The 27,887-nt window shown below is 42.0% G+C and overlaps 1 protein-coding gene across 1 annotated transcript in view; it reads right to left on the reverse strand.

The window, feature by feature from the left end:
* LOC145404003 (uncharacterized) overlaps window positions 1–27,887 on the reverse strand; it is a 364,619-nt gene that overhangs the window by 22,191 nt on the left and 314,541 nt on the right. The window contains exons 7-8 of the mRNA XM_080275607.1: window positions 9,365–9,607; window positions 5,549–5,678 (exon numbers count right to left, since the gene is read on the reverse strand). Coding sequence (XP_080131733.1) covers window positions 5,549–5,678; window positions 9,365–9,607 — 373 coding nt within the window. The remainder of the gene's footprint in view (window positions 1–5,548; window positions 5,679–9,364; window positions 9,608–27,887) is intronic.

Consider the following 27,887-nt stretch of genomic DNA (forward strand, 5'->3'; position numbering starts at 1 on the left):
CCTCGCTCTTCCTGTACTCGTCACCTTCCCAATGATACACGCCGTTCAATTGCTCCTTACTTTCACAATGCTCCTCATCTTCCCCATGCCCCTAATCATCCCAGTGCACCTCATCCTCACACTCTTAACCTTACAAATGCGCCTCACCCACATGCTCCTCACCTTCCCAATGCTCCTCACCTTCCCAATACTCCTCACCTTCGCAATGCTTCTCATCTTCCTAATCTTCCTCAACTTCTCAAAACTCCTCGCCTTCCCACTACTCCTCTTCAGATAATTAACTTACCAATGATTCTCACGCTCCCCAGTCTCACTTCCACGTTCATCGCCTTCCCCATGCTCTTCACCATCCCAGTGCACCTCACCTTCCCAGTCCTCCATACCTTCAGAATGCTCACCGTTCTAATACCCCTCACTTTCCCAATGATCACTTACATTTGCATTGATCCTTACCTTCCCAATGCTCCTTACCCTCATGCTCCTCACCCTGTCAATGCTCCACACTCTCATACTACTCATCATCCCAACGATCCTCATATTTTCAGTCCTTCTCACCTTCCCAATACTCCTTGTCTTCCAAATAGTCTGCACTTTTCCAATAATCCTTACCTTCCCAAATGCTTCTTAACTTTTTAGTCCTCACGTTCACAATGCTCTACTGTACCTTTTCAAAGCTCCTCAGATTCATATTCCTCGAATTCCCAATGTTCCTCATCATCAAAATGCTCCTCACCTTCCTAATTCTCATCTTCCCAATCCTACTGACCTTTCCAATGCACCTCACCTTTCCATTGCTCCTCACATTCGTACTCCTCCCCTTCCAAGTGCCCCTCAGCTTCGCATTGTTCCTCACGTTCCCAATGCTCCTCTTGCTCATATTCCTCACCTCAGTGCTCCTCACTTTGCCAGTGCCTCTGACCTTCGTACTCCAAATATTCTCAGTGTTACTCACCTTTCAAATGTTCCCTTCTTCATACTCCTCACCTTGCCGATGATCCTTACCTTGCCAGTGCTCCTTACCTCCCCTGTGCTCCTCACGTGGAGAACGCTTCCACCTTCCCAATAATCGTCGCCTTCCCAGTGCTCCTCACCTTCCCAAAACTCCTTACCTTACCAAAGATCTTCACTTTTCCAGTTCTCTTCATCTTCTCAACTTACCTCACCTTCATGCTCCTCGACGTCCAATGGTCCTCACCTCATACTCCTCGCCATCCCGTTGCACCTCATCTTCCCATTGCCCCTTACCTTTCCAGTCCTCCTCACCTTCCCAATGCTCCTCATCTTCCCAGTGCTCCTTACATTCCCAGTACTTCACATCTTACCAGTGCTCCTCAACCCTGTCACGGGATGATGTAAATTTAAGAATTAAAAATGCTTAGATATTGCTTGAAAGTAGAGACAAAGAGTTGACTTGTGAAAATCGAGTAGCAAGTTTTACTTTATTCTGGCTTACTTCATCGATTCTCTAAGGACGAGAATTTTATAAACTTTCTCAACAGTACACAGCAGAGACTAATCGCTCACGAACGCTGATTGTTAGTACTGTTAGCCTCTTGACAAAGTGACTCCACCCCTGACAATCAATAACTAATACTAATAATAATGGACAGGTTCTTGCTGGTGCTTAACTCCTGGCTGGCACAACGGATTTAAGTTTAAATATGGAAGAACTGGCTTAAATACCGGTTATGAATAATGTAAGGAGTTTGTGCAAACTAGGAGCGGCAGACTAAAGTAAGCTTAATGTGGAGAAATAAAACACGATGCTAATTACATCAAGTTCAAAGAAAAGAACTGTAAATTTATTGATTACAATAAAATAAATTTACTTTATATGAGTCTCAAAATGAACTCAAAAGGGGAATTCACGGTCACAGAGGGACTCATGAATTCAAATAACAAAGGAAATACACTCACTCGCTCATTCAGAAGCTAATCAGACTTAAGCCTAGAAAAAAAAAATGAACAGAAATACTGGTCAGTGGAGGGAATGGAGCTGTAGCTATGAAAGACTGGGCATCTGCGTGATGAACACCAAGTGCTGCTATTCACTGCAAGGCCACTTCACCGATCACCGTCTAGGTGGAGATCCAGGAAATCGCTGTACAACAGAGATGCGCTCTTGACGCTGGGCACAAATGATCCTACTCCCGAGGCGATCCAAAGCTGACTAAGTTCAAACAGGGAAGGGGGACATGAGATGGCTGTGTTCGCTGGAAGTAGGCGTGGCCTAACTTCAACAGTCAATGGAGAGAGGGCGAACGATATACATACCCGGTATGCAATAAGATCACTCAGTGAAAGCATTAATGTTGTGCATAAGAAAGGTCACTTACGAAACAATGACAAATGTTCTGAAAACCATCCCGATCGAAGTGCATACGAGGATGGTTGAACTGAGTGATGTCCAGTGGGAATTCCACTAGTGTTCGTGGTTTTCTCATCAAAGTACAATGTCACGCATTTGTATAAATATTTAATGTCGCGAATTCGTGACATTACGCCCCATTAAAATCAAATTTTTCTTGGGAAAAATTTTACAATATTTGCATACATATAAATCTTAACTTAGTCACACAAGATTCACACTGTGGTGTGTGTACTATCCTGCTACAGGAGAAAATCACAGTCGCCAATGAGCAAAGAAAACCTCGTATTTACATTAATAGAAGCAAGCTTTAGGAATAAACTCCATGACGATGGTGAAAAATCCTGTACTCGGGTAAAACTGATTGAAAATTTGCTACAGTTACATTAACAACTAATTGTTATGTAGCGTGGTGTATGTAATACACAGTGTAGTTGTGACAGTCGTAGTGTAACTGTACTCATGTGTAAAATGATATGATACAATTCAATAGTAAATGGAGACAACGAGGCAGAAGAAAAGAGGCAGCAGCATGCGGCAGAGACAATCAGCTGATCTGCACGACATAACTGCTACACCCGCCAGCTGTACCTGCGAAATTAATCAAGGTGAAGCTTCAAAAGTGTCAGTGTGACAAACAATTTTTATTAAATTACAATTTCTCTCTCTGCCTAGTAGTCAGTACATATGCTACAAAAAGTACACTATTATTTTCTTAATGGATACATTATTAACCAGGAAACATAGTCCTTGGATTGCTCAAATCTCTGAGGACCCCTGTAGTTTACTGGTTAAACCTACAATATTAACCAGGAAATATGCTAGTCTTTGGATTGCTCAAATCTCTCAGAACGGGCAGTTTACTGGTTAAGTCTAACTCTACACTTACAATTAATATCACCAAGCTGAGAATCCTTACGCAATCTTGGACAGGTCACATTTTAACACCCGACGTGGTGTTAACATTCATGTGGATAATGTGCATTCTCTGGGAATCCTCAGAGAGGCCCAAAGCTCGAGACACCACAAGGTAATTCAAACACAGCTTCGGATTGCCCCTAAGGGATTCTCAAACTTCCCCCTTAACCTACGGTACCTATGTATGTACAGACCTAGAACATAACGTGTCCTGTGGGACCAATGGGCGAGACGTCATGTCTGCACCCACACTGCCAGTGCCCTCTCTTTCAACTGACTCAGAGATTATGGCCATGGATTCAAACATCACAGGAAGGACATGTCCCTAATTGGTGGTATGTTGACACACATTGCAGGAATGCACAAACCTATTTATTTCCTGTCCCATTCCTGGCCAGAAAAAGTCAGCACAGATGCAGCCTTGGGTTTTCCTTTTGCCCATGTGACCTCCTGATGCTGAACAATGACCCCATTCTAACACTGCTTGGCGATACTTAGCAGGGACAACAAACTGCAATCGAACCTCTCCCTGGGGTGTTTGTGACTCATAGTACAGCTGTCCTTGCTTACAAAGGAACCTAGCTTGACCTCCCCATGAATACTTAATCACTTTACCTTTTCATTTCTTCCGCACGGCAGCAAGTGTCGGGTCAGAATGTTCTTCTTGGACAACATCTTGACTACATATCAGATCTTGTGGCAATACAATGGTCAACGGGGTGACATAGTTTGAAGCCTCGGCCATGGCTCGTGTTACTGTAGCCAAAGTCCATGTAGCATCATCTACGGTGCAACTATACTTGGCACCTGGTATGTTGCCTGTTATTAGGTCAAACAAATGTTCTGGCATGACAACTGCGACTGTCGTACCAGTGTAAAATGGAGATGCCACCTTGATACTTGCCTCAGGGAACAATCTCACTGATCCATCAATAAGCTGAGCTTGGATTTGTTGACCTGTGTACTCTTCAGGCTGCCTGAACTAGACTTTGCCTGACAGAGCAACCTGAGGAACCATTGTCTCTCAGGACCTTTACAGGAGCGCCTCCCGCAAACCCTGGCTGAACAAGGAAGGCACTGTTGCCTGTGGGAGGGCCTGTGGAGGAAGCGACCAGCCATTGATGAGGCTGCTGAATGAGCAATGCGGCAAACATGGTGCCCTGAGAATTAGATACCTGAGGGGTCATACTCATCGTCTGGGGAGATGGAGCACTGACCACCTATGGAGGAGGGTTCGTTGTCGCTGGGGGACTAGTGAACTGTGGGGAAGTACCTGTACTGGTGGAGACGACACCACTGTGTGCTTGTTGTGGAATGAAGGCTGTTTTTGCATCCTGACTCCGATACACTAAAGTCGATTGTCCTGACTGAGGGTTAGGTGGTTTGTCCTTGCTCTGCTGCTGCTTGAGATACTGCTGCTGATTAGGGTTCTGCTTGTTGAACCGCTTCCACTCAGGTTTCTGGGTATATTGCTCCTGGTCCTTCTTCTGCAGTTTGTTTGGACCTTGGTCATTATTCTGAGAACGGCCTTGATGCTGGGGTTCAGTCTGAGATGGTTTCCCAGACTTGTCAGCTTTCCTGTTCCAGGTGTGTTGCTTACGAGTTTGGTACCCATAGGCAGTGAAGAATGCATCAGCCTTCTCCACCATTTGGCTGGCCTCCCTTACCTGACAGATCTTAAGCTGAGCCATAAGCTCAGCAGGCCACGACTGTTCTAGTTTTGTGTGCAGCATAAGGTCAATTATCCCCTCTTGCATGCAAGGGTTTCATCTTTCTCCATCCACTCATCTAAGTAAGCAGTAAGCTGATTGAGGAACCTAACAGCAGTCTCCTTTTCTTGTAGACGCGCCCTCATAAACTGACTCCTGGCATCGTCAACTGTGAGAACGTACACTTTGATGAGTGCGACATTCATCATCTCATATATGAGATTGTCTCCACAAATTCTGTGGAGAATATCGAGGGCAGGGCCCTCAAACAAGCTAAGAAACTGAAGCCGCTTAGCTGCCTCATCCAGCTGGTACAGCTGCGCCATGTCTTCGAAACGAGCTATGAATGGCTCAATTCGCTCGCCATCTTTATATGAAGGAAGCATGAGGCGTGGGGTTGCCAGAATATGTGCAGGGAGAGCACTCGTGGAGCTTGGGTTAGCTGTACCAGATGTGTCTGAAGCCAAGGAGTCTTGCTTGAGCTTCAGGATCTCGAGTTCATGTTTCTCACGTGCCTCACGCTCGGCACGTTCGTGTTCACGTTCTCTCTCACGTTGTTCTCGCTCATGTTTGCGTTGAATTCTACTCTCTTCACGAGTCTCACGCTGCTGTTCAAGAGTGAACCGTGAGAGTACATAATCTTTAATTTCCCTGGGGTCAGTAAGCCTCATATCTTTGGCTTCCTGTACATATATATTAGTAGCCATGATGCTAACTCAACTAAGGCTGAGTGGACTAAAGACTGAGTACTGAGTGCTGTTTCGCAGAGAAATGGTAATAATCAAAAGTAAAGAATATAGGTACAGGTTGGTGATGACCAGTTTTATCTAGTTAAACTGATAAAGAAAATTAGAAAGAAAAAAAGGCAACTGACTGGGAAAACTGTTACGTAAAATTAATAGAGCTGAGTCAATAACCACCAGTAAGATAGTGCCTATAGACTTTAATGATAACAGATACCTACGTGTGAGTGAGTATTATTTTGTTAATAACTTTAGAACTAGGAGTTAATATCCTGGAATGAGGTCGCCAGATGTCACGGGTGGATGTGAATTTAAGAATTTGAAAAAAAAAAAAATGCTGGATATTGCTTGAAAGTAGAGACAAGGAACTGACTTGCGAAAATCGAGTAGTAAGTTTTACTTTATGTGGCTTACTTCGCCGATTCTCTGAGGAAGGGAATTTTATAAACTTCCTCAACAGTACGAGTACACAGCAGAGGCTAATCGCTCACGAATGCTGATTGTTAGTACTGTTAGCCTCTTGACAAAGTGACTCCACCCCTGACAATCAATAACTAATACTAATAATAATGAACAGGTTCTTGCCGGTGCTTAACTCCTGGCTGGCACAACGGATTTAAATTTAAATATGGAAGAACTGGCTTAAATACCGGTTATGAATAATGTAAGGAGTTTGTGCAAACTAGGAGCGGCAGACTAAAGTAAGCTTAATGTGGAGAAATAAAACACGATGCTAATTACATTAATTTCAAAGAAAAGAACTGTAAATTTATTGATTACAATAAAATAAATTTACCTTATATGAGTCTCAAAATGAACTCAAAAGGGGAATTCACGGTCATAGAGGGACTCATGAATTCAAATAACAAAGGAAATACACTCACTCGCTCATTCAAAAGCTAATCAGACTTAAGTCTAAACAAAAAATGAACAGAAATACTGGTCAGTGGAGGGAATGGAGGTGAAGCTATGAAAGACTGGGCGTCTGCGTGATGGACACCAAGCGCTGCTATTTGCTGCAAGCCCACTTCACTGATCACCGTCTAGGTGGAGATCCAGGAAATCGCTGTACAGTGGAGACGCTGATCTCGACGCTGGGCACAAACGATCCTACTCTCGAGGCGATCCAAAGCTGACTAAGTTCAAACAGGGAAGGCGAGCAAGAGATGGCCGTGTTCGCCGGAAGTAGGCGTGGCCGGAAGTAGGCGTGGCGACCGATATACACACGCAATAAAATCACTCAGTGAAAGCACTAATGTCGTGCATAAGAATGGTCACTTATGAAAGTGACAAATGTTCTGAAAACCATCCCGATCGAAGTGCATACGAGGACGGTTGAACTGAGTGATGCCCAGTGGAAATTCCACTAGAGTCCGTGGTTTTCTCACCAAAGTACAATGTCACAAATTTGTATAAATACATAACGTCGCGAATTCGTGACAAACCCCATACTCCTCACCTATTTCCAGTGCTTCACACCACCTCAGTGCTCGTCACTTTCCCAGTGCTCTTCATCTTCCCAATGCTGGTCACTTTCCCAATGTTTCTCACTTTAATTTTCATCACCTTCTCAGTGCTCCTTACCCTCATATTCCTCACCTTCCCAATGTTCCTCACTTTCTCAGGGAATCTAAACTTCCCTGTGTTTCATACCTTCTTAATGCTCCTCACCTTCCTAGTGATCTTCACCTTCCCAATGCTCCTCACCTTTCCAATGCTTCTCACTTTCCCAGTGGGCCTCTCTTTCCCAGTGCTCCTCGCCTTCTCAGTTTTCCTCACCTTCCCAATGCTCTTCACCTTCCCAATGTTCCTCACCCTCATACTCCTAGCCTTTCCAATGCTCTCTGCCTCTTTGCTCCTCAGCTTCATATTCCTCCCCATCTCAGTGCTCTTCCCTCTCATACTCCTTACCTGCACAGTTCATCTCACCCTCATACTCCTCACTTTTCCAATGCTCCTCACCTTACCAGTGCTTCTCACCTTCATACTACTCTTTGTCAAAGCTCCTCACCTTCCTAAAGCTCCTTACTTTCATATTCTTCACCTTCTCATTGCACCTAACCCTTCCAGTCCTCCTTGCTTTCGTAGTCCTCATTTTTCCAGTGCTCCTCATCTTCTTACTCTTCACCTTCCCTGTGCTCCTCATTTTCTTACTCTTCACCTTCCCTGTGCTCCTCATCTTCTTACTCTTCACCTTCCCTGTGCTCCTCACCCTCTTACTCCTCACCCTCCTAATGCTTCTCATTGTTGTACCCCCCGCTTTCCCAGTGCTTCTTACCTTCCCAGTGCTCCTCATTTATATACTTGTCGTAAAAGAAGCTTAGTCGGTGAGGCAGGGGCCACGTAGGTTGTCTTGCCTTTACTCGAATAAACGTTTATGTTCTGAGGACAAGAAAGAGTATGTATGCATCCAGTAGCCCCGTGGTGATACTTAAAATGGTGTCCTTCAGTCAACAGCGATGAGGAGGTAACAAAGTTAAAGTAGGCTACAATTATGCCTTTTGACTGTATGAGGGTCGCGAGATAGAAATTCATTAGGTGTTAACGATTTGAGAGGTTCCGTGACCTCCACTTCGTTTTCTTAGAGGTGATGTCACTGCAAACCCTACGAGTAGTCTCTCTCTCTCTCTCTCTCTCTCTCTCTCTCTCTCTCTCTCTCTCTCTCTCTCTCTCTCTCTCTCGTATTTAAGGCTTCAGTGTTGTAATACACAGCTATCAGTACAAGACATTTTATTGTTAAATTAGAAAGTACATGTACATAATATATATTGCAGAACTGAGGTCCTGTCTTGTTGGAAGATAACTATACTAACAAGTCTAATATAATTCTTGTAGTTTCTTAAGCCTTTGAACTTGTGTGACATATCAGTAAACTGTGCACAGTAAATAGACACTCATTGTATTCTCCTTCTTTTCATCAGCGTTTTAAACGACATTGCCAGTTGTGAACTGTCTGGGTTTCAGTTAAGCTGAAATCGTTGCTGAGCCAAAGCACATTTTTTCTTCCCGTTATTCCTGCATTTAGTTCTTTTTGTTCCTTGATTCTCTACAATGATATATGGAATAAAGAGTGTGTTATGCACGGAAATTATATGGTTTAAATATGACTAAGATTAATATCCAAGTACAAATTAGCATTAAACCTACAGTGACTTAGGGGACAATTAAACAGAAAAGATAACACCAAGTCTGTATTAAAAAAAAAAAAAATGTTCTGTCATAGTATTATAAAAAAATTCTTGTAATTCCATTCCTCACTGCTGCCAAGTTTTCACCTTGCAAAACAAAGTCGTGTGGAATTTGCCTCAATAAAGTTCTTCAGTGTGTCCATAGCAATAGTATGATCAATTACAATTATTAATGATTACTAGCATTTATCTAAGAAGACCAAAATCGTTCGTTCTTAACCCGAAAGAAATGTCTCAAATATAAGTTACCAAGATGTAAATAATATCCTGAATTCCATATAGGATCAGATATGTGTATTCATCTTCTGTCTTCGTGTCATGTTATTTTTTTAATTGTAGTTCATCTGTGTTCACCTTATTGTTTCAGTTCTCTTTCACTCCTATGGTAACTCATTTATACCACCTTGTTTCTCTTCACTGCAATTCATATATGTCTACCTCGTTCTTCCTCTGCTTCTCTTTCCTCTCCCTCCACCAGTGCCTGATCCAGATCTGATCCTTATCGGGGTGGAAGCATGAGTAATAAAGAGTCATAAACAGCAGGCCGCCCGCCGACCCGCCGAACATGACAGCCAGGCCAATGTCGTGGTAGTAGTTGGTGGGGTCGCCATAGTGCCACAGCAGCGCGATGATGATGTGCTCGCCGAAGGTTATGATGTAGTACAGCACGATGCGGAGGATCTGAATACAAGAAAGGGGTTGAAATTCATGAAAATTTGAGAAAATATGAGGGGGAAAGAGAATGGGAATGAAAAAGCAGGGCAAGGATGACGCGCTTCAAAAGGGCTATCAGTGTTAGTAGACACTAAGTAGCAGTGGTGCCTTCGCAACTCCCAAACACGGATCCATTAACTTTTTAAAGCATCTACCCATAGATATAAATATACCTAAATGCCGCATGACACTAGATACGTCTACGCGGCCGCCATTTTGGAGCGGTCGAGGCAGGCGATGTTGTTTCAGACAGTGTGCAAAGTTGACCACTGTTTACCTAGAAATGCCGCAACACTGTACTGCTTTTGGGTGTAAAAACCGTAGGAATATAGAAACAAGACAACAGGGAATAACTTTCCACAAGTAAGTTGATTTAAAGACTAGTTTTTGTGTGATAAGTTGACGTCGGCTTGACAGTGCACCACTGATAACAATGTCAGTAATGTCCGTGTGTCTGCTGTACCAGGGCCAGTGGAATGTGAAATTATTACATTACAATCTTAAACCTGCTGCAAAATTATTTGCTTTCTTGATTTTTTTCTGTATAAAGTATCATGGAAGATTGGGGGAAAAAGCTGCATAAGCATTTGAAAGTCAAGAGTTTGGAGGCTGTCCATTCCAAGAAAGGACCTGATATATTGTCAAAATGTATTGTTGTGCAGCTGTCACAGTGTCCGTATTAATATAATATGTATTCAAGGCCAAGCACAATGATTCTGTTTCATTTATCCCCATGAAGGTATTACATGACAAGTTGCCAATATGTGGTTCAGGGATATTACCACCATAAATGCATAATATGATACCTAACTCTAAGGCTGCGGCCACACCGAACGCGACGAGCGGGGCGACTTGAGCGGAGAGGGATGAGGCGACACGATAAAACACACTAAATTCTATGTGGGTGGCCACACTGAATGAGCGGGGAGGTTTGTCGCCCCGCTCACCCTCCCCGCTCGTCGCCACGCGATGCAGCATGTTCCAAAATATCGCGCACCGCCTAGCGACATCCCCACTCCCCACGCATTTGCATCATCATTCATTCGTGCTGGTACTGCGTGTTGGGGCGGTTAGGTTTGGTAATTATGTCCACTGAACAACTTATTGGAGCCGTGTACCACAGGAGAGCTGTGTGGGATCCAACTGATCCACTCCACAAAAATACTGGAGTGTTGAAGAAACACTGGGAGGATATCTGTGAATAGCAGCATACAGATGGTAAGTTATAATCGAGCCATTATTTTGTTTTAAGATTGCTTAAGTAATGATTGTTCCATTGTTGTTATAAAATCTATCAAAAACCAGTAATGTCTGGAAATCATACTAGTATTTAGTGCTCAGTTCACTTTGTTACAACGTAGGCTTAAAACTAATAAACATAAGTGTATACACTGAAAGTGTGTGTGTACGTATATATGTAATGAACATCGAAAATTTTGTTATTTATCAGTACAGAAATCTATGAAATATAATTCAGCAGATAGTGAAATGTCCAATGGATATTTCATTAAAGGCAATGAGTAGAAATTGGTATCGTGAATAAGCATACATGAAAAATCAAGAATAATCAATCTCATGATAAATAATCTTTAAGGTATCGTCAAACAGACATTAATATCAGTTAGACATTGAAACTTTATTCATTCATTCATCATCAGATCCAGAGTTGCCCCATGAGGAGCGTAGGAGCCCGGGGCTAGGCAAGTTGGTAATGACATTTAAGATGAGTGACCAGCCTCACTCATCTGACTAGCATTTCGTAAGCAATGAACCCCAGCCATCCCTTGGATATAAACTTGCACCGGCTCAGTCCGATTGGAGCTCCCTAAGTACCCACTAAACCACCAAGGTGCCATAATTTGGTTATATGGTTACCACCCAGAGTAGTAAATAGTTTCCTGGTGTACAAGAGACCATTAGGATTGTTATTCAGTGTAGAGTCACCCATACACAGAAGGAAGGGGAAAGAATGAAGGATAGACAGAAGAGGAAGGAAGGAAAGAAGGAAGAAAGGAAAGGGCAGGCACCCGAAAACAGCACTACATCGATTGAGTGGATGGTGAGCGCCCACACCTACCTTTATGTGTACAAATACCCTGTTACTTTTGTAACCGATAAACTAAAATGCTCAGGAGCGATAGGCTGGCTGTAGTTCAATGTGGCTTTGGCCAGCCTCACTTCAACTTTGGTGGGCAAAAAATCAAGTGTCCCTTGGCTCATACGTAAGTACTCCTGAAATTTATCATCAAACAACCGAGATTGTTGGTACACATGATAAAATTCACTCCGTTCATCTCTCTCCTCATTATATTCGTGAACCCAAGGTCTCTTCACAGGCAGATGATCTAGTTTCAGATGTGCATTTTCAGTAATGAACAATTTTCTTGACATCTTGGACAATGGCATGTCTGCACCGATGAACAGTTCTGACTATCTGTCGGCCACGAGGTTGCCGCTAACCGCCTCGTATCTGGACATGCATCGCGTTGACGCTTACCTCGCCGCTCATCGCTTGACGCTACCTCCCCGCTCGTCGAGCTCGGTGTGGCCGCAGCCTAAGGTAAGCATTCCACTGCAGCAGGTTAGGTTAGGTTAGGTTTGGTTAGAGTAAGTCCAGAAAAATATACTGCACAACCTTGGAGGTGTATTGGCAATTTGTAAAAATTTACCTCCATGAATTAGATTCCAACAGAGTAATACATTTACCACAAAAAAAAACAACTGAAGAAAATAGATTGTATGCAGTTAAACTTAATGCAAATTTTTTTGCCTTTTATCTGAATAGGTTTCCTAGAGATCCTGAGCTGATAAAAGTTTGGGAAACAGCTGTGAGGAGAGAAGGTTTTATGCATGTGTAACTTTTTTCCCTTATGCATTGTATATTCTGATGTGTAATTATGTGTGTAATTTTTTTGCCTTATGCACTGTATTTTCTATGCATGTGTAGTTCTATGTGTAATTATTTTGCCTTATGCATTGTGTTTTCTATGCATGTGTAATTCTGTGTGTAATTTTTTTGCCTTATGCATTGCGTTTTCTATGCATGTGTAGTTGTGTGTAATTTTTTTACCTTATGCATTGTGTTTTCTATGCATGTGTAGTTCTATGTGTATTTTTTTGCCTAATGCATTGTGTTTTATGTGCATGTGTAATTCTGTGTGTAATTATTTTGCTTTATGCACTGCATTTTCTATTGACGTGTAATTAAATGTGTATTTTTTCCCTTTATGTATTGTATTTTCTATTCATGTGGAATTATGTTTTTTTATTTTTTCCTTCTGCATTATGACAGTGCAACAAATTAAAATGTACATTTTTTATAACCTGTGACTTGTAAGCCCTCCTTCTATTTTTCCTTCCTTCCTCTTGTCTCTCTTTCCTCTTTCTTCTGTGTACGGATGACTCTACACTGAGTGACAAGCCAAATGGTTTCTTGTATACTTGTGAGAGTTTACCTAAGTGATATAAGGTATGCTCAACATGTGTGAAAATTATTATTTTTTAATCAGCTACCAGCTAGGTCCTAATGGTTTTAAGTTTTATAGAGAGTAAAACTTAGAATATACACATGGTCAAGTGCAGAACATAATTCTTCAGTTATTCTGTTATGCCAGAAATAATAACCCTGCAGAGACTTAGATCTATTTGGTCGTCTAAATACTAGCTATACGGCTATAATGTATCCTTTATTATGAACATCCGATTATGTACAATCTTTATTTAATTTTCTCTTGTTTAAGCCTAAGTTTAACAAAATTGGACAACAAATAGCAAAGTTACATTCATTTTCATAGTCTGAATTCACTCTAAAACAAGCGCCACTATTACAAGCTGGACCGTTCAAAGATGGAGGCCATGCAGACCCATCGGCGCTGTACTGAAGAATGGGCGATGCGGCATCTAGTGTAGGTATATTTATATCTATGCATCTACCCTTAATCTTCATGCTTTGCTTTAATTAAACCATTTCCTAAAATAGCTAAAACGTAACGCTATCACGCTATAACATAAGCTATAAAAATCTCAATTTCCATTTTCATTTTATTCCTTTTCTTTCTTCATCATCATCATCATCATCATCATCTTCTTCTTCTTCTTCTTCTTCTTCTTTCTTAACCCCTCTGTCTCTAAAATGGCAAAACTAATCACCTTGGTTTTTTCACAATGGGTTTCTGTTCTTTGAGAGAGGTGAAGTCAGTGAATGTACAGCGAGGTTGGATGGTGAGGAATTGGAAAATGTGAGTACGTTTAAGCACTTGGGTAGTGTGATGAGTAAGGATGGAGGTTTGGAGGGTGAAGTGCTTGAAAGGGTACAGCAGGGAAGAAAGGTTGCTGGTTCTTTGAAAGCAGTGATAAGAAACAGGGAAGTGAGCATGGAAGTGAAAAAGTTACTACATGACAGTATTGTTATACCAACTCTAACGTATGGAAGTGAAGCTTGGACGTTGTTGGAAGGACACAAGTCAAGAGTGAGAGCAGTGGAAATGAGTTATTTAAAAGGAGCCTGTGGAGTCACATGGAGAGACAGGCTGACGAATGAGGATATAAAGGAGCGTTGTGGTGAGGATGTGGATGTGCTAGGAAGCGTTATGAGGAACACACTGAGGTGGTTTGGCCATGTGGAGAGGATGGAGGGTGAAAGATTGACGAAGAGAGTGTATGTGAGTGAGGTGGAGGGGGGAAGAGCGAGGGGGAAGTCGAGGATGAGATGGAGGGATGGGGTGGAGAGGTATTTGAGAGAGGGGGTGTGTGAGTTGGGAGCAGGGCAGTGAAATGGCGGGGGACAGGGCGACTTGGAGGCGATTTGTTTGTGGCCACCCCAAACGGGATTGAGGCGTCTGGCAATAGAGAGATAGTTTCTGTTCTCCACTGGGTGGGAAGCACGGTAGACATTGTCCGAAATAGATCAAAGGAAACAGGTCTGGAATACTGTGGGTCAGCTTTTACGGTTTTGATCCGATTTTGGCCAAACTTGGTAGAAGGGTAAAGGGTGTGCAAAACGCGATGTTTCAATTTTGAGAACAATCGGTTGAAATTTAAGGTGACAGGGCAGTATAAAACTATCGACCCTTTAACTCAAAACGTTGTTGTTCAGTTTGGAATAAACTTGGTGGGAGGATTTAGAGTTGGCCATGAATTAGAGTATTCATTTCTGAGCACAATAGAACAAAGATAAAGGTCACAGGGGAAGAACAACTTATACTGATCCAATCTGAACCAATCTTGGAAGCGCTCATGGTCACGCAAGGATGAAGTATATCAAGTCTGAAAGCAAATGGTCAAAGGCCAAAGTTACAGAGCTAAGTTAAAAGGTCGGTCATAGACCGATCCTGAAGCGAGACTGTTGCGCTCTGTCAGTGCTCCTTCTCGTTATTTTCTCCAGAATTATTTTATGCTGCTAGAGAGACTTTTCGAACTGGAGCGGGTTAAGCAGAGAATTCATCAATACCTTCACCAGTACGACGCTCTCGTGAACAAAGTATTCCGAAAACTTTTGGAGCTTTCATACTCAGATTTTTTAATAATCAATAAGACACTACCGCCCCCCCCTACCACTCCTAGCCAATACCTCACCCCCATTGCCTTCGGGTATATATACAGGAGACGTGGCGTATATTCAGCAATTGTATTCTGAGGAGGCCGTGAGGCGAAACGTCAAAACACAGTCCCACATCGGTGTTTCTTTTTTCTCCAAAGGTCAGGGCAGGAAAAACTTGTAATCACATCCTTAGGCCTATTATTATTATTTTTTTTTTAAATCTCAGTATGTGCCATTATGGTATAGCATAAGTACATCGGAAGAGTTTCATAATAACTGTGTACTCGTAATTATTAACAAGGTATGCATTGCACAAAATAATGCCATAAAAAATGTAGGAATGGTTTACATGTTCCTGCCTCGACCTTGTTCCAGTGGTTTTTGGTGCACTGCCATTCTTACATCTCCATACATTTTGTTAAATATTTTAAATACTTGTGATGTTGTACAGCACAACGCGGAAGATACGGGAGATGGAAAAAGAGGCTGAAGTAAAGAGCAAATGTAGGAAGAAACAGAAGAGTTTGCAAGGTAAGAAGTGGAAGGACTTGAATAAGAGGGACTAAAGAAGAAATATGGAGCCAGAAAGAAAGACAAAAGAATGGTTTACGTTGGAATGTAAAGAGTAAAAAAAAAGTAAGAAATGACGAGAGCTTTTGGAAGGCAGAATACAGTACATACAACAGGTGCACACAGCGAGGTGATGATGTGCTCCCACACGGTTTTAACGATGTATGAGATCTAGCCGCAAGGAGGGGATCGAAAATGATGAAAAATTGAGAAAATGTGAGGTGGGAGAGAGAATAAGAAAGAATGATAAAGGCACAGAGATAGATAAGTGAACACGATACGAATAATCTGGATGCAAACAAGTCTACCATTCTGTTCGACTTTAGGCAAGACAATTTAATTCAAAGGAGAATCACGTCACAGGAGTTTGAGTGTTTATGCTGTTACTAATAAAGAGTGCCAATACTCCCAGGGGAATGCAGGATGGTTTCCTCACAGGTACAGCACATCGACACCTGAGCAACTGGCCATGATTTTAATGAACATACAAGAACATACAGTAGGACTCCACATTTTGCGTTTCACTTATTCAAATGATCCTCCCCCCCAAAAAAAAAAAAAAAAAAAAAAAAAAAAACGGTGTCTGAGCGTATTGGCCCAAGGAACAATTGCGTTATCCTTGACGCATATTGGAGAAGAAATAAAGGAATGCCACCACCCTGAAAAGTTTTTGGATAGAAAGAAAAAAGAAGACAGAAACTGAGGGAATACAGTTTACCTCCACTCTGTGGTAGGGGAACAGAAGAGGGTGAAAGGTAAGAAGTGGAGTTAATGAGAGGGAGCAAGAAAGAGAAGAGAACAGTACTGTAGATAGGGAAGATAGAATGATGGAAAAGAAGCTGTTGTTGCATAAAATCAATTGCAAGCAGATGCACAGAACTGAGAACTGAAGAAAATGTAAGGAAGGAAGATTAAAGAGAAAAAAGGGAACTAGTAAGATAGTGGATTTTTTTCCCGCACCCAAGGTGCAGCCAAAAATTGTGTCTGTCTGCGTTACTCCCTCACTCAGTGAGTCACTGTATTTTTTTTTTTTTTTTTTTTTTTAAGAATCGAGTTCAGGCCTTTAGGAGGAGTGTTAGGAAAACCAAGTTTTGCACAATGGCAGACTTACCCCGGGCCAGCTTTCAGACTAGGTGGGACCTCCGAGCGCCGCCTCCCACGGAAGCGGCGCTGCTCGGGTGCCCCATCTAAAGCTCTTAGACATGGACACTTTTTACTTACGAGCACGAATATTTTTCATAATGGAAGAGCTTCATTCACCCCATGTTATAAGCATTATGGGACCCCCAAGGACCAGATCCCACAGCGGTGCAGGGACCCCGGTGGTCTCGGTCAAAATCGTTATACATGGCCTAAGTTATTAGCTGAAGAGCATGGAAGTTTGCACATTAACATATTATAGGACTGGTGGATCCACCCAGGGTGGGGGTGGTCCCAGGGAGTCCCGGCAAAGCCATTATGTACAGCCACAGTTTTCAACCCAGGAACGCGAAAGTTTGTATATTGGCAGCCATTTACCCGGCCACGTTATAGGCAAGGTGGAACCCCCATTGACCACCCACCACAGGCAGGGGAGGCGGGGGTAGCCTGGGAGGACAATGCCATATAGCCTATATATATATATATATATATATATATATATATATATATATATATATATATATATATATATATATATATATATCATCATCATCATCATCATCATCAGCCGTTGAGGTTCACTGCAGGACCGTCCTATCCCTACCAAAGCAGGGACGATACAGCCTATGTATCTCTACCAAGTGGCTTAGGCTGTCTGGTAGAGATTGTATGTAGGGTGGGAAGTGCTTGTAAATGTGATTGTAGTGTTGTAGTGGCTTTGGATGTGTGTGTAGTCTGTGAACCAAGTGTAATCAACCCACGCAAGCCAACTGGGTGCAAACATACTTTACAGTATGCGACACTGGTTCAACCACAGCACCCCTGGTGTCCGCCAAAGGAGTAGGCTACATGGCTGGGAGAACACTTCCAAAGTTTATTGCCCTGGCGGGGCACGAATCCTCGCTCTCCAATGTACGAAAACGCACACTTTACCACTGTACCACAGAGGCTCTCTCTCTCTCTCTCTAAACATATACATATATATATATATATATATATATATATATATATATATATATATATATACATATATTGCCAGATGCCTCAATCCCATTTGGGGTGGCCACAAACAAATCGCCTCTACGTCGCCCTGTCCCTCGCCATTTCACTGCCCTGCTCCCAACTCACACCCCCCTCTCTCATATACCTCTCCACCCCATCCCTCCATTTCATCCTCGGCCTCCCCCTCTCTCTCCCCCCCTCCAACACACATACACTCTCTTCGTCAGTCTTTCACCCTCCATCCTCTCCACATGGCCAAACCACCGCAGTGTATTCCTTCTAACGCTTCCTAACACATCCACATCCACATCACAATGCTCCTTTATATCCTCATTTGTCAGCCTGTCTCTCCATGTGACTCCACAGACTCCTCTTAAATAACTCATTTCCACTGCTCTCACTCTTGACTTGTGTCCTTCCAACAACGTTCATGCTTCACTTCCATACGTTAGAGTTGGTATCATAATACTGTCATGTAGTAACTTTTTCACTTCCATGCTCACTTCCCTGTTTCTTATCACTGATTTCAAGGAACCAGCAACCTTTCTTCCCTGCTGTACTCTTTCAAGCACTTCACCGTCCAAACCTCCATCCTTACTCATCACACTACCCAGGTACTTAAACGTACTCACATTTTCCAATTCCTCACCATCCAACCTCACTGTACATTCACTGACTTCACCTCTCTCAAAGACCATCACTTTACCCTTCCCTACATTCACCTTTAGATTCCGTTTCTTACACACTCTCCCAAACTCATCCACCAAGCCCTGCAGCTCCCCTTAGTCTTCACTCAACAACACTGTATCATCTGCAAACAGCATTACAGGGAGTTTCCAAACACTACCCTCTCTCACCAGGGCCACTCCAACATCCAGTACCCTACCTTGTACCTCTTTTATTATCCCATCCACATACAGATTGAACAACCATGAAGACACGACACATCCCTGTTTCAACCCAACTTTCAAAGAGAAAAATTCACTCAGTTCACCATCCACACACACTGCAGCCTTAGCACCATCATACATACTCTTCACAGTATTCAACAACTTCCCATCTACTCCATATATTCTTAACAATTTCCACAATCCTTGTCTATCCACCCTGTCATATGCTTTCTCCAAATCCATGAAAGCCACATACAACTTCTTTCCCTTCTCTAGAAACTTTTCCACTAAAGATCTAAGAATGAATATCTGATCTACACAACCTCTTCCATTCCTAAAGCCTCCCTGTTCTTCTCCAACTAATTCCTCTGTTCTTTCTCTAACTCTGTCAATAAGTATCCTACCATACACTTTTCCTATTATACTAAGAAGACAAATGCCCCTATGATTACCACACACTTCTTTTTCCCCTTTTCCTTTGTACAAGGGAATAATTATACCTGACTTCCAATCCTCTGGGACTCTACCTTTCTCCCAAGCCAATCTGCACGTTTTCCACATCCATTCTACTACTATCTCTCCCCCATGCTTCAGCATTTCACCATACACTCCATGAATTCCTGGGGCTTTCCCCGATTTAACTTTCTTCATTGCTTCCACAACTTCTATCCTACTAATTTGTTCCTGTCTTCTCACCTCCCTCCTTCTCCCAACCATTCCCCAGCCACTTATTCTTGCATTACTTCCATCATCTATGTTCAACAGTTCCTTAAAGTGTTCTCTCCATCTGCTCACTTTTTCTCCCTTCTCCACTAGTAATCTACCATTTTTATCTTTCACTTCCCTGATAACTTCACTTCCACCCTGTCTTACTCTCTTCACCTCTTTCCAGAACATTTTGTTACAGTCCCTCCACACACACTCAAATTCCTTCCAAATTCCTCATCCACTCTCTTCTTACTCTCTCTTACTAATCTTTTCACCACTCTCTTTCTACATATAACTCTCTCTTCCGCCTCTCAACTTCTTCCACACCCCTATTTCTCATCCATTCATTGTATGCTTTCTTCTTCTGTGCCACAGCCTGTCTCACCTCTTCATTCCATCACGCTGTTCCTTGCACCCCCCTCTGTCTTCTCTTCATCCCACATACCACATCACATGCTGCACATATTTCTTCTGTGAATATCCTGCACACACCTTCCACGTCCCCCATCTGCTCCAGTTCATATTTGCCCAATCGGTCCTCTACTTCTCTCTTAAACTCTGCCTTTTTCTCATCCTCTTGTAACCTTTTCACTCTCCTTGCAGATACTCCTTCTTCCTGTCCTTCCCTTCTTCTATTTCTCCATCTTATTTGAATCTTGATTCTGTCCACTACCAAGTAGTGGTCAGAAAGTCCACTCCCCCAACCTCTATAAGCTCTTGCATCCATTACACATCTTCGCATCCTTTCATCCACGCACACATAATCAATCATTGCCTTCCTTTCATTCAGTTCGCCACCCACCCTTCTCATCACTCGCCATGTATAGGCCTACCTGTGTATCATTTTATGCCTGAAGAGGGTATTGGCTATCACCAACCCCCTCCCAGCACAAATGTCCACTAACTCACTGCCATTTTCTCATCTATCTCAGCAGGCACACCCCACTCACCAACTATTCCATCCACCTTCACATTCCCTACTTTACCATTCATATCACCGATCAGAAACACTCTCTCATTCCTTCCAAACTTTTCCATGCACACTTCCACATTTGTCAAGAACTCTTCTCTCACTCTGCTTGCATGATCTTGCATTGGAGCATACACGCATACAATCGCCCACATTTGTATTCCAACTTTCAATCTTACCCACACAATCCTTGACCCAACTGATCCATACTCTCTTATGCTCTTTTTCCATCTTTTACTCACGACTATACATACTCCTTCTTTTGCCCTCTCATTCTATGCACCGGAAGCTGTACATACACACAGACATACAGTGTTCTAGAAGCTTCACAACAGTATAGCCCACGTGACACGACACCTGCTAAACGAGAATGTAGGAATCAGATCTCAGAAAGGGGCTGGCCATAGAACCGGCAGGTAGAGGAGAGATCAGATAAAAAGAGGGGTCCGACTAGAATTAGTTAGTATATTAAGTCCCTGTGTAACACATACGCTGCTCAGCTTAGACTTTCTTTAAAGATAATAAATCAAGATCAACTGCCTGTATTCATCTTTAACTCCTCCTGCTCTTTGATTACCAAAATAACTTTAACCAAAACTCAAAGGGTTAAATATTATAAGACTAAAGAGTTACATACATATATATGGTGGCTACGAAGTTTCTACAATAAATGGTGGCAGTAACGATCGACTCTACTCCTACGAACCATCATTTCTACAAAAGCAGGCGAAACTGTAACCAAGATCAGCTCCAGTTCTACAGCTAATTCTATAATATCAAGAAACTAAAATTTTACGATCAAGTAACCACAAGCGAGTATACAATAAGAAGAACGAGTCTACGAGCCTACAAGCCTACGAGCAAAAAGTAGCAACGACGAGTTACAAGTGAGGATCAACAAGCTCTACAATTAACTACAAATAACAAGTCTACAAGACAACTCTATAATCTTCACGCAACTTCATGTATCAGCAAGAAAAAAAAAAGTAAATGAAAAGCAAGAACAAAGCAACAAGTACTAGATCCCCAATGCTCTTTCCTACCACCCCCCTATCTCCACCACTGATGCAGAGGTCAAGACGACGCGGCAAACACCAGAGCCACATTTATAACGCATCTTACCTTTCCTCACTCAGGTTACTCATCGCTACTCAGTTACTCACCACAGCTACCAGTGTGGGAAGCCGACATCACCATGTGTTTCTGCTGAGACGACGTCACCATGCGTGTTCGCTGAGACGATGCCACGCCAATCAACGTGTGACTGACACCAGGCACTTCTCACCCACTACTCGTTACTCATGCTCCTACTCATACTCATTTATTTCCACAGTATTGAGTGGGAATTCGCGTTCTGTTGTGAGGTTCGCTTATGACTACAGCTGTTAACCACTACAATCAACACTGGAATCAGGCCATGGAATTTCCTAAGTAATATCATCCATCAACACAGCCCTAGAATTATCGAGAGGAGATCTTCATTCAACACTGCATTTATCTTCCGAGATCGACAGCTGCTTTCGACACGCCACTCCGATTGACCATCTTTATCAAGTGGGTGTAATTATACTTACTCATTTCTTTTCAGTGCTTAAATTAGGTACAATCACCCCCTTTACTTATTTTTATATATACACTTTTACACTCACTATCTGTCATTTATTACAATTCATTTACTTATCTATTTAGTTAGGACATAAACAAAGATGTATTTCATAACACCTTACCTTAGCAACATGAATTCTTTTTAGCTGAGTGATAGGACAGGAATATTTTCACCTCCACCCGTGTTAGTACCAGATGATACACAGTTAGCGCCCACTGCGGATACACAATTAGGAGAGCACCAGGGCAACACACCCACCCTACAAAATTCACCGCAAACTAAAGATAAAAAAACTAATACCTCAATTCTAGATGATAATGATGATGATTGGCAAACCCCCTCTGATGTAGCGAGTAAGAACTTTGTCTCTGACTTGCATATCTATGAAAATATACTTAACAGAGTTCATAGTTCAGGGAAAACCTATTCCACTATTCCCTCATATAACGATAAACAAGTCCAAGTTAAATTAACAGTGCAACCAGTGAAAATGAACACCACGGATCAAACAACCCCACCTCATGTTTACATCTACTATGAGGATAAAACTGCCTCGAAATTCCCTGGCACAGAAAAAGATTGCTTTGATGTCATTTCATTGGTCAATCAGTGTGCACAGATCTTTGTAAGAAGGCACATAACAGATAAACAAGAGAAAATTGCTATTTTTTCCTCTTGGATTAATCAGGAAAGGTGCCCAGCAGGAGACTTGCTAAAGTCAGATAAGCTTCTCCGAGCTAAGACATATGATGAATTTAAAACTGAATTTTTGAAGAAATTTTCTGGGGGTATGAACTTTTTGCCAGGTATAATCCCGGAATTACGTAAGATTGTATATCTTGCAAGGGAGCACACTACAAATCATGTGCTCAGTGAAATAACTGCTGATGTCTCCACCATCAAAAGAACATTATTAGCTACCTTAGAATACTCAAACTGGATAGCAGGAGATGGAAAGATGTCCCCAGACCTCGTTGTGGACATCATTGGTTATGTAGCTGCCTTGTGTAAATTACCTGACAGGACCCTTAAGATCGCCAAGACGATCGCGTACACCACAGGTATGTGCTTACTAGATTTAATGAATGAGGTAGAGATGCAGTGTAGCAAAGCAGGTGTGATCGAAACTCAATCACATTCTAGTAGAATGAGAGTGCCTGAGACAGTATCAGCTGTGAAAACAGCTACAACTACCCCAAACAGAGAAAAAAATCGATGGCGACCCGAAAGCAGGCAGAGCAAACAACCAAACGCATCGAGGCAATGATCACAAACACCAGGCTTCAGGCAGTTTCATAAGTTTTCGCGCAGTCCAAGCAGATCTTGTGCCACAGACACCACTATATATGGGAAGTCATCTCGCAGATCACAGTCAGGAGATAGATCCAGTCTGTGTCATTACTGTGCAAAACCAGGACACACAAAGCATGAATGCTTTATCAAAACAAAAGAGGATAGACAAAAGACACGAGGATTTGGTCACTACTGTAGGCATCATCGGTGCCAAGGGCATTGGACCAGTAACTGCAAAACAGTAGAAAAATTTAGTGTCTATTTTCAAATCGGAGGAAAACCAAGTCACGACAAAAAACGAACAAACGTAAAGAAAAGCAAGTCTAAAATTCACATAGGAGGCATGTTGGGAAATGAGTGTATCTTGATACCAGCTGTATGTGAGGATCAAAACGTTTCCCTATTTTTAGACACATACTCTCCAGTGAACTTAATAATACAAGAAGAAATAAACAGAATTTTTAGAAATAAGAAGAAAGTAACTTTTCTGGAAGAATCTGATTTAGACTTATATACAGTAGATGGCAAACAAATCACAGTAAAAGGTATGATACGGTTAAACATTAGTTTCACAGAGACTACAAGACCAATCTCTGCATTTTTCTATATCGTTGAAAACTTAGCAATTAAAGCTCATATGTTACTGGGCTTAAGATGCATGAGAACGGAGAAAATAACTTTACTCCCACAAATGAATGGAATACTGTAGACTTTGATAATGAATTCATAGAGGAAATACCATCAGTGTCCTCACCGACTAGTAAAACAGAACCAAAAAGAATTGGTAATATTAAAAGCTTAAACAAACATACACAAACAAACGAGTGTACAGATCCACTCCCCCCCCCCAGCCTCCAGGACTAGAAACCCAGGTAACGGTACTGATTTATCAGTTTTTCCCGCCCACCTCACCAATGATTTAGTTATACCACCTAACTCCTATATGAAAGTTACCATAAAGAGCAAATTACGGAATATTACTGTTCTTGTCTTAGAAAAATTATGTAAAGTATTGTCAGTAGAAAACGCATTATGTCAGATGAACGACGAAGGGCAAACGCAGATATTCATAATTAATCACATGCATGGGGAAGTACAGTTAAAAAGGGGACTTGTATAGTTAATATTGAAAAATGTCCCGCCCCTGTAATGAAAATAGTTTTAACTGGAGTGACAAGTGAGATAAAATCTACGGATTGAGAAAGCATAAAAGAGAATTTAATTTACTCAGGTGAATCTGATGAAGAAAATGATTTGTTAACTCTGTTGGAAAAACACTGGGACACCGTAGCATTGCCCGGAGAACAATTAGGGTGTACTAACTTGATTAATCACAAGATTAATGTGCACCCAGATACACCACCATTTTTCGTACCTGCCTACCGAATCCCACAATCTCAGCGTACACTCGCAAATCAGTATGTCGATGAAATGTTAAAATTTGGAATTAATGAGCCATCAGTCTCCCCGTGGAATGCCCCATTATTCTTCGTGCCCAAACGAAATGGAGAAATAAGTGCAGTAGTAGATTACCATAAACTAAACAATCACACAATCCCAGACAGATTTCCTATGCCATTGCTAAGCGACATCCTACAGAATATTGGACCAGAAAATAATGTATTTTCCACGATCGATTTGCTAAGTGGTTATTATCAAATTCCTGTAGATCAGGAGTCACGTAAATACGCTGCCTTTTCCACAAATAGAGGACACTATCAGTATAGACGGATTCCAATGGGAAGAACAAAAACAAGCATTTAACAAATTAAAAAATAAACTAACAAATGCACCTTGTTTGGCATATCCGGATTTCACAAAACCATTTATTATCTGTACAGACGCATCAGTTAAAGGATTAGGGGCTGTACTGATGCAAGAAGATAAAAGAGGACAGAATCAACCAATTGCATTTGCCAGCAGACAAATAAAAGGTGCAGAGAAAAATTATTGCACTACAGACTTAGAGGCACTTGCAGTGGTTTTTGCATTAAAAAAGTTTCGAGATTTGGTATATGGTTACGAAATACACTTATTCACTGACCAGAAACCGCTAGTGGGTATGTTTAAAGAAAAACTCCTCTCTGGGAGGATAGCAAGATGGAAATGTACAGTCGAAAACAACAATGTACTAATGCTGTCAGGAGTTCTTAGCCACCCTCGTCCAACCAACCCGTGTATGTGGCAGCGTCGCATTCACGAGCACAGAAGTTGCCTTCGATGCATTTCTGTCGAAAAATATTCCTTCAGCTTTGGGCTTGTACTAATGGATAAAGCAATAGTAATATTTACTTTTAAGGTTTAACTCTGATAACACAAATATATCATACTGATTATTTAATAACTTGTTTCTCGTATAGACCCAAGCAAGTGATAAATATGTATATATTTGGTTCCACTTCACGACTTCCTGTAGGTTTGAACCAGCGAACACAAAGAGAACAAGTTCGAAGCATTCATTTGTTACCAGGAGAGAGAGAGAGAGAGAGAGAGAGAGAGAGAGAGAGAGGGAGAGCGTGTACGGTGGGCCCCTGTGAATTTTGGAATAATGAGGTGGAGACAGACTGGCGCAGGGAAATGCAAGGGATGAGAAACCCTGGATTCCTGTGATCCATTGAAAACAGGCCACAGTTTGAATATTTCTTCCATCAGTCACTAGAACTTGCCTTGCTTTGTGATAATTTTTTTTTTAAAGGGCTGCTGTTGGAGGAATAATGAATTAGGAGATAAATGCTGTTGATTTAACAAAAAGCTGTGCTTAAGAAAGCAATTTGCCTCTCTGTCCAGCGAGAGATATCCAGTTAATGAGAAAAATACTCATGAGTTTGACAAAAATCTCCAGGTGCCAACCACCAGAGAGAGAAAAAAAAAATGCGAACATAAGGCATTTAACAGAAGTTACGCGGCCTGCCAAATTATTTGACAAAGTCAACTGGCGTTACCAAGAACAAAACCCATCTTTCATTTTGTCCGACGAGACGTTATCCTGGGATAAATAAACTCCTTCGTCGTCAGCCAAAGGAAAAATTCCCTGTTTAGCTCGAGCACCTTATTTACTCATATCGCATAAAATCATGCGTATGTAGCCGGAATGAAGCCCCTTATCTACGGCCTGATAAACTCCCTGTAAAGAATACCCGGTACTATTTTCTACTGACGGACTGAGTTAAGCGGTGAGACTCATCTTTCGTGTAAGGAAATCCACCCCGCCTGTGTGTGTGTGTGTGTGTGTGTGTGTGTGTGTGTGTGTGTGTGTGTTGAATTGAGTCATCTGACTTGTGGAGCATGGTATGTAGGTTGGTAGGTTGGTGACTGGGTGGATGCATTGGTTAGTATAGGCTGGTTGTTTCACAGGCGGATTAGGTGGAGTGGGTGGGCGAGAGGGAGGGAAAGGGTTGTTGGGCTGGTTAAGTAGGGTGGAGTGGGGTTCGTGCATTGTTTAAGTGGGGTGGGTGATGGGGCTACCTGTAGGACAAGGCAAGATCCGGGTTTGTGTCGTCCTACTTTTGAGACATACTGTATAGAGTAACGTTGTGGGTATGTGCGTTGATGGGTGGGTGTGTAGATGGATGAACGGATTGTGGGAAAACAGGCCACTGGGATTAGATGATTTGAGTTAATGTCCGAGTTGGGAAAATCGGTGCACAGGGGATATTATTCTGGAATCATGCTGAAGTAGGTATATATATCCACTGGGTTACAACAGGTCCATCGTGCAATACGTCTGTTGGTTAAGAGGTCTGTGTTTCAACTGCACGCATCAGTGGGTGATATAACCACGTCGGATAACAGGTAAATGGGGAAAATAGGTTCACTGGGAAAAATACATCCATGGGTATACGACCATGTAGGAAACTTGCATCAATGAAGAGATTCAAGGTCGACGCAAAAATTGGTCCGTGGGGAGAAAATACATCAATGGGGAAAATTAGTTCGTGGGAAAATAGGTTACGTAGAAAAGTAGGAGTCTTTGAAAAAAAAAAAAAAAAAGTCAGTAAGGAAATAAGTTCGTGGGGGATTTTGTTCCGAGTGGTGAAAATGTCCATCGATGAAAATATTCATGGGGTGAAAATAGGTCCATAGGGGCATACACGTACTGTAAACATACATGGAGATATTTACAGTAAATGGGACCTAAACTATCCAACTTTTAACAGCGATTGTTACCTGGAATTAGGCTTACCACCTCACACCTTGCACCAAACATCCATTGACCGGACCCTATTACCACTTCGTCATCCAGTTATTATATTTCATAATTTACCTTCATTAGTCATTTAGGCATAGAAAGCCAACCGAAACGAAAGGAAAAATCCCTGTTTAACTGTGTTGAGCACCTCACTTCACCTCATTCCTCTAAAATTCATAGGCACCCGCTACTCTCTCTCTCTCTCTCCTGGTAACAAATGAATGCTTCGAACTTGTTCTCTTTGTGTTCGCTGGTTCAAACCTACAGGAAGTCGTGAAGTGGAACCAAATATATACATATTTATCACTTGCTTGGGTCTATACGAGAAACGAGTTATTAA

Source organism: Coenobita brevimanus, chromosome 62, assembly GCF_032717465.1.
Source record: "Coenobita brevimanus isolate Jiangsu-jjx chromosome 62, ASM3271746v2, whole genome shotgun sequence".
Lineage (NCBI taxonomy): Eukaryota > Metazoa > Arthropoda > Malacostraca > Decapoda > Coenobitidae > Coenobita > Coenobita brevimanus.